General features: G+C 39.3%; 1 protein-coding gene across 1 annotated transcript in view; it reads right to left on the reverse strand.

Moving 5' to 3' along the window:
- LOC117298301 (collagen alpha-5(IV) chain-like) overlaps positions 1–17,814 on the reverse strand; it is a 51,879-nt gene that overhangs the window by 2,718 nt on the left and 31,347 nt on the right. Inside the window, exons 19-38 of the mRNA XM_033781454.1 lie at positions 17,287–17,465; positions 16,694–16,876; positions 16,212–16,380; positions 15,807–15,914; positions 15,150–15,361; positions 14,671–14,824; positions 13,745–13,858; positions 13,061–13,231; positions 11,339–11,428; positions 10,159–10,509; positions 8,228–8,361; positions 6,886–7,006; positions 6,248–6,427; positions 5,402–5,455; positions 4,413–4,598; positions 3,633–3,763; positions 3,036–3,207; positions 2,154–2,363; positions 670–879; positions 28–320 (exon numbers count right to left, since the gene is read on the reverse strand). Of these exons, the coding sequence (XP_033637345.1) occupies positions 28–320; positions 670–879; positions 2,154–2,363; positions 3,036–3,207; positions 3,633–3,763; positions 4,413–4,598; positions 5,402–5,455; positions 6,248–6,427; positions 6,886–7,006; positions 8,228–8,361; positions 10,159–10,509; positions 11,339–11,428; positions 13,061–13,231; positions 13,745–13,858; positions 14,671–14,824; positions 15,150–15,361; positions 15,807–15,914; positions 16,212–16,380; positions 16,694–16,876; positions 17,287–17,465 (3,422 nt within the window). The remainder of the gene's footprint in view (positions 1–27; positions 321–669; positions 880–2,153; positions 2,364–3,035; positions 3,208–3,632; positions 3,764–4,412; positions 4,599–5,401; positions 5,456–6,247; positions 6,428–6,885; positions 7,007–8,227; positions 8,362–10,158; positions 10,510–11,338; positions 11,429–13,060; positions 13,232–13,744; positions 13,859–14,670; positions 14,825–15,149; positions 15,362–15,806; positions 15,915–16,211; positions 16,381–16,693; positions 16,877–17,286; positions 17,466–17,814) is intronic.

A 17,814-nucleotide genomic window follows, 5' to 3' on the forward strand; every position in this document is an offset into this window, starting at 1 on the left:
GTAACATTGTAAAACCAAACCACTTACCATCATAAAACTGTAGCCTATCCACATTCCACGCCATCCCTGCGGGCAAGAGGGTACATTCAGCGACTGACTGTGCACAGCGATGACATGCGAGGGCGCTTCGCACACTGAACAGCGACTAATGAAGGGCTGCAGGACATCACCACCGAACGGAGCCATGTCCATGGGCATCTGTTCTGGCGTGGACAGCCAGTAGGAGTAGTCATTACGTGAGGCCACGTGGCAGATGTTGTTGATGTTGCAGAACATGAATGGCATGGTGCTGAAGCGTCTCAAGCAACTGCCGGCACTCCCTGTCAATTTGTTTCAAACAATAAAAAGTCATTCAGAATCTTAGTTAACTGTGGTCCAGTGGTTATAGACTGCAAGACTTGCAATCACAAAGTTATGGGTTAGAATCCTACAAAGCTAACCACCGATTTGACAATGACTAGAATAAGTATTGTCATCTTATTTATACTGAAACACAACTTCTTGGTTTGTGCATTTCATTATCAAAAAAAAAGTCATTGCTTTGACTGATACCCCACTCAAATTTTGCTTAGCAGAGAAATGTGCGGAGCAGTTGATTTGCCTAACAGCTTTGAAACTGGCCGCTGGCCCCTACTGAATTAGTCACTTGCAGTAAGGCATTTTGCTTACCCAAGTCTTGTCCATGAGCTTTCTCGTTGCCCTGAACGTAAAGCAAACTGTAGCCTTCCCACATACGGGTCGTTCCAAACGGACAGGGAGGAACCTGTGAGGTCTGACTATGTCTTGTGATGAAGTAGCCGGTAAGGACCGGTGGGCCTGGCAAACCATCCTGTCCAGGCTCTCCGGGGAATCCACGCGGACCAGGAGTACCAGCGAAACCTGCAAGCCCAAGATGGTCAAAATGTTTATACTTTGAAGTGATTTTGGCCAATAGTGTCCACTGCCTTTAAGGATTTTACCAATATGACTCATCATCAAACTACCTATTCAAAGTATTCAATTACATCTAAAACAATCATTCATGACCTAAAATACACAATGTTATTATTAATTATAAAACATCTCAACGTCAGTGTACCCCCACAATGGTCTGCTGCCAAAATGCTATTAAAAAACATAACTAACAGTCAAAATTCTCTAAAACTGGTTCAGTGGGCTTGTTTAGGGTTGAAAAGACTCCCTACAAAATGAACTAGTGATAAAGCTTAAGAAAGAGTGAACTGGTTATTCTGCTAACAAGTTAAAACTGACAGTTAAAAGATCTTAAAAATTGAAAAATGTAAAGACAAACTCTGAAAGTGTTGCACAAATCCATAGCATTAAAATCAAACAAATAAATCATAAATGCAATAACGATCGATATATACAACACATTGAACAGTATATCAGACGTTGACCAGACCAAACCAGGCCAGAACATACAAATTGCAACAGGTATGACAAAAATACTGCTCCCAGTAAAATAGTCAACCAGGAGCAGGAAAGAGACAATATGAAAGATTCATAACCAATCATCATTAAATCATCAATAAAGCAAATATGAGTGTCAACTGGAAAACAATTGCAATGCATACAATAATACAATTATAAGAATTACACTGTAGCACAACACAATAATAATATAAGGCATTTATAAAGTGTATAATGCAGGAGTCTCTGTGTGCAACACAAATCATAAAACAATAAAATATATGAAGCAATTCATTACACAAATAAAGATTCAAACAAGTGAGTCTGAGAATGATGATTCTTGAGATATGAAGCAGACAAGTCATGCAATCTATAAAAGGTGTATTGAGAGCGAATCATACTGGAAACTTTCAGTTTGTCGAAAAACATTAGACCTTGACTGTGCACATAGACCTTTTCACAAATACCCATCAGCGCTTCCTGTTGAATGAGGTGCATGCTGGTCTAGCGAGCGATCAAACTTGATTGCTAGCTAGACTAGCATGCACTTTATTTCCATGCCTAATGCACACGTCCACGGTATTTGCGATGAGGTCCATGACTTTTGAGAAGGGCGCCGTGACTAAGAAGTCAAAGGGAGGTTGTTCATTGGCCAATCCTGTGCGCTGCCTACACGCAAGCCTGCTGTTTGGTGACGTCAAGGTATATAACTTCAACCCAAAGACCTCCCTGGTAGTACCTACCTTTGTTTCCTTTGGGTCCTTCACCTCCCGGCCTTCCGGTGAATCCTGGGCTTCCATTAGATCCCTCATCACCCTTATCTCCCTTAGGTCCTCTCGGTCCGTTCAATCCACGGGATCCGTCTTGCCCAGGCTCTCCGTCGGTTCCTCTGGGTCCCTGGGGTCCTATATCTCCCTTAGCTCCCTTCATGAGACCCATATCTATGGCTGCAGCTGTAAACGTACATAAAAAGGAATATTATTATTATTATTATTCTTATTACTATTATTATTATTATTATTTTATATGCCATATCGGTACAGAACTTTGCCAAATCAGCACAGTACAATGCTTTAACTTGCACAGTATGTATATATCTTTTTATGCCTTGAGTTTATGTCTGCACGTGCTAGTTTGCACCTCAACCAATGTGCGAGTATTACTCCAGAGGAGGTTTCTGCACAGTATAGGAAGATGAGATGAGAACAAAATACAAGACAATTTACTCCAAGAACTTTCATATTACTAATCTCAACTCTACTTGTCACTAGACTGTTTTTTTGACTGATTTTTCTTGATGCTATATTTAGAAATCTCATTGTACCATTTTGCTCTTAATAACGATCGCTGGTTGTATATTCCACCCCCATTGTGCTTTTTAAAACTTTTATACCAGTAGATTTTCCATTGTTTCATTAAGCACCTTTTTTCTCAATGTTTTTGAAAAGGTACAGCTACATCTTTTGCATTGTAGTTTTTAAGAAATTTGTCAGCAATTTTTATTTGGTATTCAAGTTCATTCTATCCAACAACTTTTATATTCAGGTTGCAAATAAACTGCTGTTCTATTCTGTTCTATCTCCACTTAAATTATACTTCTTCACTTTATTCTTGCTAGTTTTTACCTGGTTCTCCCTTCTGTCCTTGAATTCCTTTGGGTCCGATCGGTCCCGCCCCGCCGTCTTCACCATTATCTCCAGGAGATCCTCTTGAGCCAGGTCTGCCTGGCAGACCACGAGGTCCCGATGGACCTGAATCACCCTTCTCACCAAGTTGGCCATCGATTCCGGGTAGACCCTGAATTGTGAATTAATAGTAAAATAATTAATCCTAGCACAGGTTTACAAATTGTCACTGTTTTCCCGAAGAGCCACTGATCTTAATGGGACACCTTTCCTTGGATCGATCAAGTTGGTCTATGAAAAGTGTATAAAACCATTTGTTATAAATATAAAATACATATGATTAGAAAGATGTTTTTTAAAAAAAGTTCTGGAAACTCAAGAAACATTATATTCTTTATAATACAACTGTAACAAAAAAAAAATGTGGGGACGACATAAAAAGTTCAGCTCTTTGGACATTCCTTTGTTCTGGAAACTTAAGAAAGATCATATCAGTTGTGTGAACCTCATTTGTTCTTGCATCAACACCTGTAATGCTTGAACATGAAACAGGTGATCATTACAAATATATCGTATGAGTTGACCCCTGTAACTTACTGGAGAACCAGGTTGTCCTGGTAGAACTACAGGCGTTGGGCCTTCGGGTCCTACTAGACCTCTCTCTCCCTTCATTCCTGGTTCACCTTGTCGGCCTTCCAGTCCCGGTAAACCATCATTGCCAGCAGCACCTGATGGTGGCAAACATTGTTCATTACACTCTGACCAAGTAAAAGTTTCCAACGTACACGTACTACAGACACTAAACTAACAACACTAAATTTAAGGTTTGTTTAGGGAGCAATCACCTTAAATAAAAAGGCCACAAACAGCCACTTAAAGGTGAGGGCTACACTTAACTCTCACCACGGGCACATTGCCACCTACACCCCCCCCCCCACTCCCTTCAAAGTCCGTAAGGAATGCACACCGTTCGTCGTTGCTTCTTGCAACATCAACAACGGCACATCGCGTAATGCCCTGAAGCATGCAGCTGTAGCAAATGCCCTGCCACCTGGCCCCTCAAGAATTTCTCTTGGAACGAAACTAAAAAGGTTTGATGAGCATGTTATGAAATTAATAACCCTTCAGAATTATTAACAGAAATATCAGAATCTTTGAAACCATCCTTAATGAATAATAATAATAAGAAGAAGAACTTGCGTTGCGCACACATATACCCTGCTGGGTGTTTAAGGCGCAGTAAAAACAAACACAAACAAAAGAAAACCGAACCAGCAAAATTGGTCCTGGAAAACCTGTGACAAAAGATAAGTTTTGAGAAGATAATTGAATTTTGTTGTACAAATTTTGTGGCGCAGCTGAAGAAAAAAGACTCACCAGGACGTCCTTGAATACCAGGTAGGCCAGAGCTTCCCTTGGGTCCAACGAGAGCTTGACCAGGTCGGCCTGGTGTACCTTTCTCACCACGCACACCTGAGAAACCTCTTTCTCCGTTCTCACCATCAGCACCATCTTCACCCGGAGTGCCTGGGATACCCATGGGTCCTAGATCACCCTTAGAGCCTAAAACATAAATAATAATAATATCATTTATTGAATGTCTCATGCTGAACAATTAAGCCACCGATTTCACAAATCTTGGTTTTTGAACTATGTGATTTTTTAGTTCTTTATAAATGTAGACATAAAAAATAACACTTTCTTATTTCAAAAGGGGTTGCATTTATGAAATATTGTCAAAGAAAGGAGCGGTCATGTCCACCCAGGCAGAACAATCCATTATTGGAATACACAATCCGAGATAATTCATGCAGAAGCGTTTCTCAGATTGAACTGTTTTTGAATCCCTCTCTTTCTAAAACCAAATTCCTTTGTAGGGAATTATTCCTGAAAATTGTATACAATATCAACAGCTGCAGTGCTTTTCACAAAGTAAGTTTGATGGTCATTAAGTTTTTTGAGTAATTACCAAAGTTATACCCTTCCTTAAAGATGCACTTGAAGAAGGAACTTATGATTATATAGAAGTTGAGGCATTGCATGGTGAGGTATCAATACATATTTGGTTTGTGGTAACACCACATGTGTATCTACTTGCCAGGTAGAGTTTGTTCTTAGAAAACTGTCTTTCTTTATTCTACTACCCCGGAGTAGATTTATAGGATGTTCAGGACTTCTTAGTTCTGAAAAGAACTATTCTGCTTTTTAACTACTACTTTAGCTTATAGGATCGTAATTAACTGCACTACCGCGGAGTCAGTTCTTGGATTGGTCTCAACGTTTTGATTAGTTTGCTCTAAAGTCGACATCAGGAGACTTATAAATATGAAAAAATCTCTTAAATGTGATAAAAGTTAGAAACTGACCTGGATTTCCTGGAAGACCTATAACACCTGGTGATCCTGGGACACCGTTCCTTCCTGAAAACAAAAAACAAACATTAGGTGTAAAAAAACAAGTTGAAAAAATATTTCAGCTTTTGTCGGGTTTTTTGTAGTACATTTTTCGTGTAAACTTTTTTGCTTGATATTATCTAATAAATAAATTGTCTAATCTAAATATGTTTCAATTCTGATTTAAAACTAGACAAGCAAGGTCTTCATAATATCATTCAAAATATTGAGATTGGGTTGTGATTAAAAGGAACATTACAGAATTGGTTTTTGCTATAAAAACAGTTGCTGGCAGTGTAAGCACTTTGTGTAATCCACCATATACATAAACTGACAAACCTGTAGAAATTTGAGATCGATCGGCCATCTGGGTCACGAGAAAATAGTGAAAAACTTTTTCATTGCATTGATGCGGAAATACAAATGAACAAAACTCCCACTGAGCGATAAACTCCAAACGCGAAGTTAGATTATTTATTTCTCATCAAATATGGCATTTCAGACAGAAATATTTCAAGGGATGTTTTCAACAATCATCATCATTAGACCGTGTAAGTTTTATGTAAATCTGTGATCTTCACGATTTTTGTTTCTTACCAATTCTGTAACGTTCCTTTAAATATCTGAGTAATAATATTAGGAAGGTACAAATTAGAGAAAAGAATTGACAGTGGTAGATTATGGATCAATACTTATGTATTTATTATTCATGTACTTCTTATTTCAACTGGATTCAGTGACAACCACTGGTAAGCCATGAGTCCCATCACGAACAGTGAAACAATAAAGCGGAGATTTCACAGGCCTGATAAACCTTACCTAAATCTCCTTTAGGTCCGAGTGGTCCTTGTAGTCCAGAATCTCCAGGCAGACCACGATCACCCTTAAGACCTGGCTCGCCCTGTTCGCCATTGTCACCAGGAGGACCTGGGAGACCGGCGAAACCTCTGGTTCCACGATCACCCTTGAGTCCATTCAAACCATTCTGTCCAGGTTCACCTAAACGGATTTATCAATAAGAGAATATAATTAATGTTTTTTTGCACACAATTTAGGCATTAGATCTTTAATTTCTTCCCCAGTAAAATACCAGGGCCCATTTTCATAGAGCTGCTAAGCACTAAAACTTGCTTAGCATTAAATATCTTCCTTGATAAAAGCAGGATTACCAACCAAATTTCCACTTGCTGCATGTTGCTTGTTACTGGTATTCAGCTGTAGTATGCTTATCCTGAAAATCACGTGGAAATTGGGTTGTAACCCTGTTTTTATCAAGGCCAAAATTTCATGCTAATGAATTCAAATTTACGTAGTAACTTGTGATCAAGCACTTCATTGTCCCAGACAATATTCAAATCTAATACGAAATGGCTTATTGTCTGGCCCACCACTGTTAAGTAATCACACCACCCATTGTCTCTGTCTCGAACCTTGATATCTCTTAAGCGCCTACTTACCAAAATCTCCCTTCTCACCGACCTCGCCTTGGGCTCCCTTCATTTCCAGGTTACATGGTACCGTCATCACATGACCCTTTTCACCTCTAGGTCCCGAGGGTCCAATTTGTCCTGGAACTCCCTAAAATCAGCAAGAGACGATGTTTACAGCATGAGATTCATTTGGTGCAAGACTGAACCAACAAGTTTGGCGTTTGGAAGGGTAGTTCACTGATTCATAGATAAATTAATGTTCGATGAAGGTAAGATAAACAGGTAGGTTTCCAGGATTTGAAATTAAAGCCTTCCTTCCCTGATCCTGGTGATCATTGTCAGTTTTTCACTTTAATTTTCCTTTCGTAAAATTGCCAACATAAACATTTTTTTAAGAAAGATTGCCTAACATCACATTAAATTAAACAGGCAGGTTTCCAGGATTTGAGATAAGCCTTCCTTCCCTGTCCTGGTGATCATTGTTAGTTTTTCACTTTAATTTTCTTTCATAGAACTGCCAACATATATATTTTTTTATGAGAGATCGCATAACACCATTAAAGCAAAAATATATATATATACACCATTAAAGCCATTGGACACTTTCGGTAAACAGAATTGTCCAAAGGCAATTTAGGCTCAATCGGTCATCAAAGTCGGGAGAAAATAACAGGAAAACCCACCCTTGTTTCTGCACGTTTCGCCGTGTCATGACATGTGTTTAAAATAAATCCGTAATTCTTGATATCGAGAATTGATAATTGTTTTAATAATTTCTCAAAAAGTCAAGCATTTGATGGAATAATATTTCACCATTACCTTCTGTAAACCCTGTAAGTTAGTTGTAAATCTGTGAACTTTTATGGAACACATTGCCTTGGATCGGTCGGTTTTTATACCACCAACCTCTCCCCATTACTTCTCACCAAGAAAGGTTTTATACTAATTATTATTTTGAGTAATTACCACTGCCTTTAAGCCACAGATAGCCAGTTCAAGGTGAGGACTACACTTAACTGGTTAGGCCTATCGACCCAAATCAGTTGCCACCACAGGGGCACGTTGCCACCTACTCCTAGGGCTGAAACAGGGTTCCCCTTTTACAGCCTGTAAGGATGGAGGCATGGGTATCATCCACTGGGAGCCTGGCTGGTAGAGCAGAATGCTCTAAATCAAACAAAATCAAACATTTTCGTGCTCTGTGGTCATAATGGGTTGATGTGTGTGGATGCCAAAGGCGCCCTTGCATGCCTGCTTCTCAAACCGGTGAAGCTGCATCCTTTGCAATTGAACTCTTAGTGAGGATGATTAGCCTCCCAAATCTTTATTATTATTATAACCTTTCAAACTTTACGAAGAAGTTACTAACCTTCTCTCCTGGATTTCCATTGAAACCAGGCAGTCCAGGGTTTCCGATTTCTCCAGGCAGACCAGGAGAGCCTTGAGGACCGATCGCACCGGTAGTGCCTTCTGGACCTACCTCACCCTTACCACCACGGGAACCTATTATTCAAAGAAATCACACTTTTATTAAAGACAGTGGACAATATTGGTAATTGTCAAAGACCAGTCTTCTTACTTGGTGTATCTCAACATATGCATAAAATAACAAACCTGTGAAAATTTGAGCTCAATCGGTCGACGAATTTGCGAGATAATAATGAAAGAAAAAACACCCTTGTCACACGAAGTTGTGTGCTTTCTGATGCTTGATTTCGAGACCTCAAATTCTAAACTTGAGGTCTCGAAATCAAATTCGTGGAAAATTACTTCTTTCTCAAAAACTACGTCACTTCAGAGGGAGCTGTTTCTCACAATGTTTTATACCATCAACCTTCCCCCATTACTTGTCACCAAGAAAGGTTTTATGATGATAATTATTTTGAGTAATTACCAATAGTGTCCACTGCCTTTAAGATGGCCTCGAGGTTTCATTGGGCTGCACCTACAACTTGTGTTTTTATCGAGGCTACTATAGTTTCTAACTATTGTGCAAACAATTGTTATGTTTTCCCCTCCGAAAAACTTTTCTTTCTTTTTTCCTCCTAAACCAATTTTTATGTCTTCATTTTGTAATTGCTAATTTTATCATCTTCTTAAATTTTGTATTCTCTGTAAATATTTTCCTGTAATCGACCCTTAGTCCAAGTAACCAGGTAAGGTAACAAATATCAAGAAATTGTGGGCAACAGAAACCAGCGATCTCACCCGTCCTTAGGCTCAGAGAAAAGAGGACAGCACCGTGGCTTGCATGTCGCGGGGCATTGTGGGTAGGACAGTTGAGGTTGTTAAAGTCTTAGCTTTATTGCTTGGCGGCATATGGGATATACAAATTAGTAATTTGACTCTACCGGTATAAAGTGAAGTAGACTTTGTTTTTAAAGTAACAAATCATTAATGAATGAGTTAACAAATATATTAATTGGATTGTCATGCTGCCTGAAGTATTACGATCGACATATATTAGATTTTTTCAATCAAATTATCCAAGAGTAGTGAACAGCTGACACAATTCATCTATTTGGCCTGCAATCCTTTCAAGTTTGATTGGTCAACAATGATCAATAAGTTTGTTAAGCCCACATGGCAGAATTGTTGCTAGTTTTTGAAAAACCTTGACATTGGGACAAAACTTTCAGTCGATAAAATTTGTCGAAAAAATTTACATTTAAATGATTAACATGCACAATATACACAAGTAGTAAAAAAAAAAAGCATTTCCATTAACAACATTTCGATTAAGTAGCTGTTTATGGCAAGGCAGGGTCTAGGTCAAGAGACCCTGCCCACAGTCTTTAAGGTCTGGATGATTTTTGTAAGACACAAAACAATTTGTCCACAGAGTTACATCAAACTCACACAGTTTGAAGATAATGATAGTAGAAAGCTTCCCTTAAAATATTACTTAATGAGCTGCTGTAGTTTTTGAGAAACTAGTAAAACGAAAATTATTTAGCATGTAAAACGTATTTTTGTGACATTGTTTTACTCATTTCTAAGAATAAAAAAAAACTACAGCACCTCAGCAAGTTATATTTTAAGGTGTCCTTTCTACTATCATTATCTTAAAGCATTGTAAGTTTAATGTAAATTTGTGGAGATTGTGTTTTGTGTTTTATAAAAAGTACCCCAATCCTTTAAAAAGCTGTTTTAGACCGGGTAGGGTCTAGTTCCAGAGATGACAGACCTATTCCTGTTTGCCTCAGTCCATATTCACACTGCAAAGACACAGCCCAGTCATAAACAGCCTTTAAAGACCTCATCATCACCCCCTTTGTTCAACAATAATTTAACACTCACCTGGGGCTCCCATATCACCACTCTGTCCCTTCAGGCCAGGGTTCCCGCTCAAACCCGGCAAGCCTGGTGATCCATCGTCTCCCTTCAACCCAATGCTCCCCTTCGCTCCTTCCAAACCAGAGAATCCTCGACTTCCTTTAGATCCTACTGGGCCTGGGGTACCATCTGCTCCGGGTGGTCCAGGCGGGCCAGGCTGACCATTCTGTCCGGGCAAGCCTGGTTGTCCTGATGGGCCAGGGAAACCCTTATCTCCCTTGGAACCTTCGGCTCCAGGAGAGCCTCGTTCACCTGGCCTGCCTGGGCCACCAGGAGATCCGATTAATCCAGGGAGACCAATGCTGCCGTCTTCACCTGTTTGGAGTAAAAAATACAATAACTCATTATTATGTGCATGGCATTACTATTGGCAGTGTTTTCGCTAATATCGTTGTTCTCTTAATGATGTCCTTATAACTTTTTTTAAATATTGTATCAAAGTTGCAATTCAGTTTTTATACTGTGATGGCTATTGCCAATAAACTTGTTATCTATCTATCTATATATCTGTTTGTTTGTTTGTTTTGGGGGAAAATACAATAAATCAATATTATGTGCATGGTATTAATACTATTGGCAGCGTCTTCCCCTGTTTGGAGTAAAAAATACAATAACTCCTTATTATGTGCATGTTATTACTATCAGCAGTGTTGTAGCCACCTTGGGCGGTGCTGGGCGGTGCTGGGCGGGCCTGCTTATTTTATCCAGCACTCTGAGCAAAATATTGTTGTGCCACCCAGCCCAGGTTTCCCCCAGAATAAATCAAAGCATTGTCCACTGTGCATTGATCTGAAACGAGGAATATCAAATGTCACGGGATGAGAGTCACTGCCGACAATAAGCCTGAAACTGGGATCCAGATCGTAGGAGGTACATTAAAATGATGGAAAATTCAATCTTTTGATCACCTCCGTAGTTAAAGAGTTTAAGGAGATTCTGGAAACAGTATTATCGGTGCTAGAAATGCAGATCCAGGAGTCTTACTTATTTAATTTTGAAAAATATTTGAAAAATCTGATAACCAAGAATGTCAAAAAACTATCTCATCACTGTTAATGATGCATGCATGTTTTTTTAACTGTGACCGCTTAAAAAATACTGCCTGCATTTTGGTATTCTCCAACCATAAAGATGACAAACGTACCCTTTAGTCCGGCCAATCCATTCTCGCCGGATTCACCCGGTGTTCCCGGTTGTCCTGGGTTACCACCTAAACCTCGATCTCCTTTCTCTCCTGTGTCGGGGTAACATCAATAAAAAACAATAAATGGTTAAATCATCATTTGCATGGAAGATTGAACAAATACCGGAGACTACTATTGATTGATTTCTTGTTGTACTTCTAAAAAAAACATGCCCATACAACCCTTGAGAAGGGTTACAACAATACACAAATTGCAGTATTTAAACATAATGACAGAGGAGTTGGGGAAAGCCTCAATGTTAAACCATAATCAACTAATAACATATGAATTCTTTTAACAGACATACAACTACACTTAGCCCAGTTTGGTACAAAACCCTTTTCCCGAGAGGTCATCCAAAAAATAACAATAATAATAAAGATCTTTTAAAGCGCAGAATCCACCTTACAAGGCACCACTCCACTTAACACAAAACAATAAAAGTAAGAAGTTGAAGATGCACAATGCATCATTCATAAATACCTCAGACAGTATCGCTATTCCTATTGGTGGAGAGCGCGTCACGTGGGTGTGTATAAACCTTTGTTTATGACCAGTAAAAAAGTGTTAACTTATGGGCGTGACACGCGACCTTGCACTTGTTCTTTTAAGACAGTTTCTTCATTCCTATTGGTCGAGAGCAACGGCTAAACTGTAATCTGTTGTGCCACATCATGCGATACGCGCGACGCGCACAGCATTCCCCTATAAGGAGTTGTTTACCCGAGGGCTGCGGAGGGCTTTACCATTTCAAAGCTGGAGGGGTGTTGTGTTGAAAGAAATCATTTAACAATTATAATTTTTGCATTTATTTTACTTTTTGACCAAAGAGTGATGATGTTTTTGACCGAAAAGGTATTTTGAATGGGAATCAAAGTGTGTTGAATCGGTTTTCAACTAGTGGTTTAAACCCGCCGAGGCCTGGTTCTATATAATTTACCTAGACTTCGTCTCTGTAAAATCATCAAGAACCAGGCCTCGTTAGGATTAAACCACTAGTTGAAAACCTCTTCACCACACATTGGTTCAGTTATTTAAACTATACTGAAGAAATAAATGTTATTTAAAAAGTACAGTTATATGTCAAATACAAGCAAAAACAAGCGATTAGACATAACTGGTGAGGTTTGCAGAGCTTTTGAGTAATGTTGGTTCTAAAAAGTACCAGCTGGCTTTTTGAACCAATACTACTCAAATTTCACATGTTGTGAACGCAAACCTCAACAAGTTAGACTTGCACCATGCAAAGTTTCAAACCCAACTTAAGGTCAAAAATAAAATTTAAAACAAAAATATTTAGTGTCCACGCTCGCTTCCTTTTTCTTTTTTTCTTTTTTTACCAAGAAAGGGAATTTTTTTTTTACAATCTCAGATGAAACAAAAGAAAATTAACAAAAAAGCCCAGGTATTGTTAAACAAAAAGTGTTGGGCGGTCGTTTTAAAAAAAAAGGGCACTAAATGTAATTTCTCCAGAAGACGATCAGAGCATACTGATCGAAACGTTGAGTTGAAACCAAAGGTTCTTTTCAGAACCACCCCAACTCATTTAGAGATTATCATTACATGATGTTACCACAAACCTTTTTTATATCATATTTCCACAATGAAAAGTTTCAAATCCTTCTGAAACTTAATTTAATTTTTTTTTAGCCTAATATCGACACAATTTTAAGTTTCCATACCTGGTCTGCCATCTTCGCCTGCCTCGCCGTCCTCTCCTGGGGGTCCAGCTGGTCCAGGTAGCCCAATATCTCCTGGGCGTCCGTCTCGCCCAGCTTCACCCTTCTGCCCCTTAATGGCGGAGAATCCAGGTGGGCCAGGGGTACCCTGAGGTCCGGTCTCACCGGGAGGTCCTGCAGAAAATAATTCAGTGAAGTTGGTGTTACCTTTATTCATTTTAATGTGTTAAATAGCACATATGTGTATGTTTTTATAGTGTATTTTCTTGTATTTTTTATGAACGTTATTGTTCATCGCATTTTAGCAAAAATATATTAGAATTTGTGATATTCGAATTATTTACAAATAAAGCAGATTACAAATAAGCAGCTTCAATCAAATAGACTTTGAAAATTGTAACGAACTAAACTGGCGAATATGCACAGAAAGACTATTCCAAAGAAATGGTGCGGCGACGTAAGTAAATGATCTGTGGCCATAAAAAAAAATGGAAGAAGCTGTTGTAGTTGAAAGCAATGATGGACCTTATAATAATAATAATAATAATAATAATAATAATAATAATAATAATAATAATAATAATAATAAGACTTGTAATGGGCACATATCCACCCTGCTGGGTGTTCAAGGCGTAGTAAAACCAAAAACAAAACAAAAAACAAAACCAAAAACAAAGAAAAACTGACCATTCTCTCCTGGTTGTCCCGGTTCACCGGGTGGTCCGTCTTCTCCTGGGATTGAATCTCCTGGGGTACCAGGCTCACCGGGTCGGCCAGAAACACCAAACGCTCCTCTATCACCTAGAAAATACCAAAAACAATTGAAAAGCCTAGAAAATATCAAAAACAATTTAAAAGCCTAGAAAATATCAAACAATTTAAAAGCCTAGAGCACAGAAGTGGATAGAGTTAATTATTATTGGTTTTTGTTTAAATCTGCTTGTCGCAGACTGTATGCTGAATTATAATACAGATTTATAATGAAAACAAGTACAGCAAAATAGCTATACAATAGGAACCTTACAAATTTAAAAAGTAAAAGATCATAGATTCGATTCGAAAACCGAAAATTTATTTCATTGACAATGACCCAAATGGTGTGAAGTCGAATACAAAATATATAGTGTGCTGCTGTGCAAAAATGCAAATGTGGGATAATTGTGGGAAGTAAAAGGTTTTTGTAATAGATTTTTGCGATACCCACAAACTTCAAGATCTTCAAGCTTTGGTTTGAGCCATGCATAATAAATTTTTGTCCTGGGGGGGGGGGGGGGGGGGGGTAGGAAAATTTCATAGAGTACAAGGGCTGGCCTACATGTACACATGGTGTAGGTACATTTTTAGGGTGTTTAAAGGAACACGTTGCCTTGGAGGTAAACTTGTGTGGATCATTGTATTCTACTTTAAAAACATCTTTCCAACCATATACATTTTATAAAAAACGGTTACTAACGCTTTTCATAGACCAACTCATCCGATCCAAGGCAACGTGTTCCTTTAATCATATTACACAGTTTTCCCAAGGGCAAACAAATCGGAAATAAATAATATCATGTCTGTGTAAGCACTTCTTTCTTGAGGATTGAGAGTGATTTTGTTTCGTTGTATTTTACCTTTTTCTCCAAGAGATCCTGGAGGTCCGATATCACCATTTGCTCCAGGACCACCGGGTGAGCCTCTTGCACCTGGCTGGCCAAGGGGACCAACTGAACCCTTCAACCCACGAGGTCCTTGGCTTCCGGGCACTCCTGGTAGACCAGAATCACCCTGGATGGAGAGGACGAGATTGTGTTGTCATCAAACGCACGTAGGATTTGAAAATTTACAATTTCAAATTTAATTGTGTGCAACCATGATTAAAAAGATCTCTTCTTTTTCAGGAATAAAACAAGCAGTAACTCCAGGCATCTCATAACCACCTTTTCCCCGGAATTCCCCGAGGTCCCCGACCCCCTGAATCCCTTCCGGGCGAGCATTCTCTTCTTGCTACACCAGAGGGACCCTGTTCACGGCCGCTATGGGCATTTTGTACAAACCGCTTGTGACCGCTTATGGTCTCTTTGAAGAAATAAATTTGCATCCAGTCCCTTACCTTGTCTCCTTGAGGTCCTTCCACACCAGGGAAGCCATTAGAACCTCTCTGGCCTGGAATACCCTGAGGTCCCTGATCACCTGGCAGTCCACGGAATCCCTTCTCACCACTCTCTCCTGGCATGCCTACACCAGAAGGTCCCTGTTCTCCAAGGTCTCCCTTAGGACCGTCAAATCCACGGCTTCCCTTTATTCCACCGGGACCAGGGGGTCCTGTGAGGAGAGACAATGCAGGAATCATTTATTTCATTTCTTGGGCAGATAAAAGGACAACAATTGACATTGGTGAAAAAAACTCAAGACACAACAAAAGCAAAAAATAGAGGGGGGGGGGAAAGAGAACCAGCTGGAGCCTGATGGATTGCCAAGGCCATTCTTACGACCATCAAATCCACCCGTTATTCCACCGAGTCCAGTCAATCTGGCAATCATTTATGTCATTTCTCGGGCAAATAAAAAGGTAATTAGGTACAAACTAGGAAAACACATAAAAATAAAAGTCAAGAGAAAAAAATCTGAGATCATTGTTTGTAAAAGGGAAAATAAAAAATTGCACATTGGTAAAACAAAATAGTGAATATGAATTGGAATATGAATTAGTTGTGATGTGTACTTCATAAATAAAGAGGCGATAACAAAAAATTCGAAGGTCACGTACCTGGGGGTCCTCGTTCTCCGACATCACCATATGGACCCTGTGGTCCTGGGGGTCCTCGTGGACCGACCTGCCCTGGCTCAGATACAAAGATATTCTCTCCACGCTCACCTACAAACAAAGTATAATCACAATTAAGGACCAACTTAAGATCTATTTAAAAAAATATTAAAGTCCGATCAGTGTTCACAGAAGTACACAGATGCTTTAGTGAAAACTCATCCACAGTCATGATATTTTGTCTATGTTATTCAGATTTCAAACATATTTGGCAGTCCAAAAATCAGTAATTTAGCCGAGTTACTTTAATTATAGTGACACGTCTTGTGGTCGAGCTCTCAATCCTCTAAATTATTTGTTCCTCTCCTTCCAACTACATGAAATAAACATTTGTTGAGGTCAACCTACCCTTTTGACCAAAGGGTCCTCTTGGTCCAGTTTCTCCTTCCTGACCGGGTGGACCGGGTGGTCCAGGGTTGCCCACAATGGATGCACCACGCTCTCCGGGTACGCCTGATTGCCCCTCAGACCCTGGGGGTCCAGGTGCACCCTGTTGTCCTGGCTCACCTTTGTCACCCTACGACAACATAAATCAACATTTGTTAAGAATGGTTAATGATAGCTCCAAAAGGAACACGCTGCACATGGATCGGTCTGGTTGTTCTTTAAAAAGTGTTTGTAACGATTTGTTATAAATAGCATATGGGTAGAAAGATGTTGTAAAAGTAGAATACGATGATCCACACAAACATGCCTCGAAATTGCATGACAGTGTTAGTTCGCAAAATAAAAGCAAAACCACGCAATATTTTGTGCTTAAGCAGCTCTATGAATTTGCACCATGATGGAAGTATTTTGTTTAACACATGATTTGACGAACTAATACTTACAGTTACTTTAGCTGGTTGTTCACACGGAGGTCCTGGGAAGCCTTCAGCTCCCTTGTCGCCCTGATCACCTCGGTATCCTCTCTCTCCTTTACCGCCAGGGGGTCCAGGGAACCCAGGGAGTGCAGGTCCACGGTCACCCTTGTCACCCTTATCTCCAAAAGGTCCACCTGGTCCAGGATCACCCTAAAGAAGAAAAAGTTCAAGCCCTTATTATACAGGGATGTGCTAGGCTGTTTGGGAAAAAAAACCTGAGCGTGAAAGCTTGTTAACCCAACTTATGAAAACATCAGATTGCGAAGCCTGCTTGTGCATTTATCTTTGGTTTTGAAAGCCCTACTCCAATCTGGGGTGTTCCATATGGTTTTATCTTCATTTTCGTATGAGATTGATCTTACTTATAAGATTTTTATTTAAAAAAACAAGACAATTTTTTCAGTGATTTTTTTGTTTATTTCTTTCATAATCTTTTGGGGGCAGGTCAAGTTATACAAAAACAACAAATATTATTTTTGGGTAAAAACTAAAAAAGTTGTGAATCTTGAATATTTGAATTAATTGATTAAAAAAAAAGCAAGAATAAAAAGTTTATTTACATTTCTTCCTGGGGCTCCGTCATTTCCAACCTCGCCTCTAGGTCCTGGTGGTCCTGGTGGTCCTTGAGGTCCATCAAATCCAGCCAAACCAGGCGTTCCTGAGGGACCATCTGGTCCAGGGTCACCCTTAGCTCCAGCGGGACCTCCGGGGCACTGACCACATGGCTCTCCAGCCTCACCTGTCACAGAAAATAGCATTTAGTTTGAATTTTACTCAAATTCACTTTAGTCCCCACAGTGGGAAATCCATTTTTACAAAAAATTCTTCAAATTAAAATGTTAATATGACACAGTAAAAAAATACATTACAAACCACAATACTTCTCCCTATATAAATATAAAAGCTGAAACGTCATAACAGATCTATAAAAAAAATATAAAATTTTTAAATCGTCTTAAAAAGAAAAAAAAACAGACGAGTGGAGTCGAAAAGAGAGCTCGACAAGAAAGAGCTTCATTCTCTGCATCTGAATGTCAGAGACAGAATCAATTGGAGACTTTTTGGCCGTCCTTTTCCAGAATTCTCGC

The sequence above is a fragment of the Asterias rubens genome, chromosome 13 (assembly GCF_902459465.1).
Source record: "Asterias rubens chromosome 13, eAstRub1.3, whole genome shotgun sequence".
Classification (NCBI taxonomy): Eukaryota; Metazoa; Echinodermata; class Asteroidea; order Forcipulatida; family Asteriidae; genus Asterias; species Asterias rubens.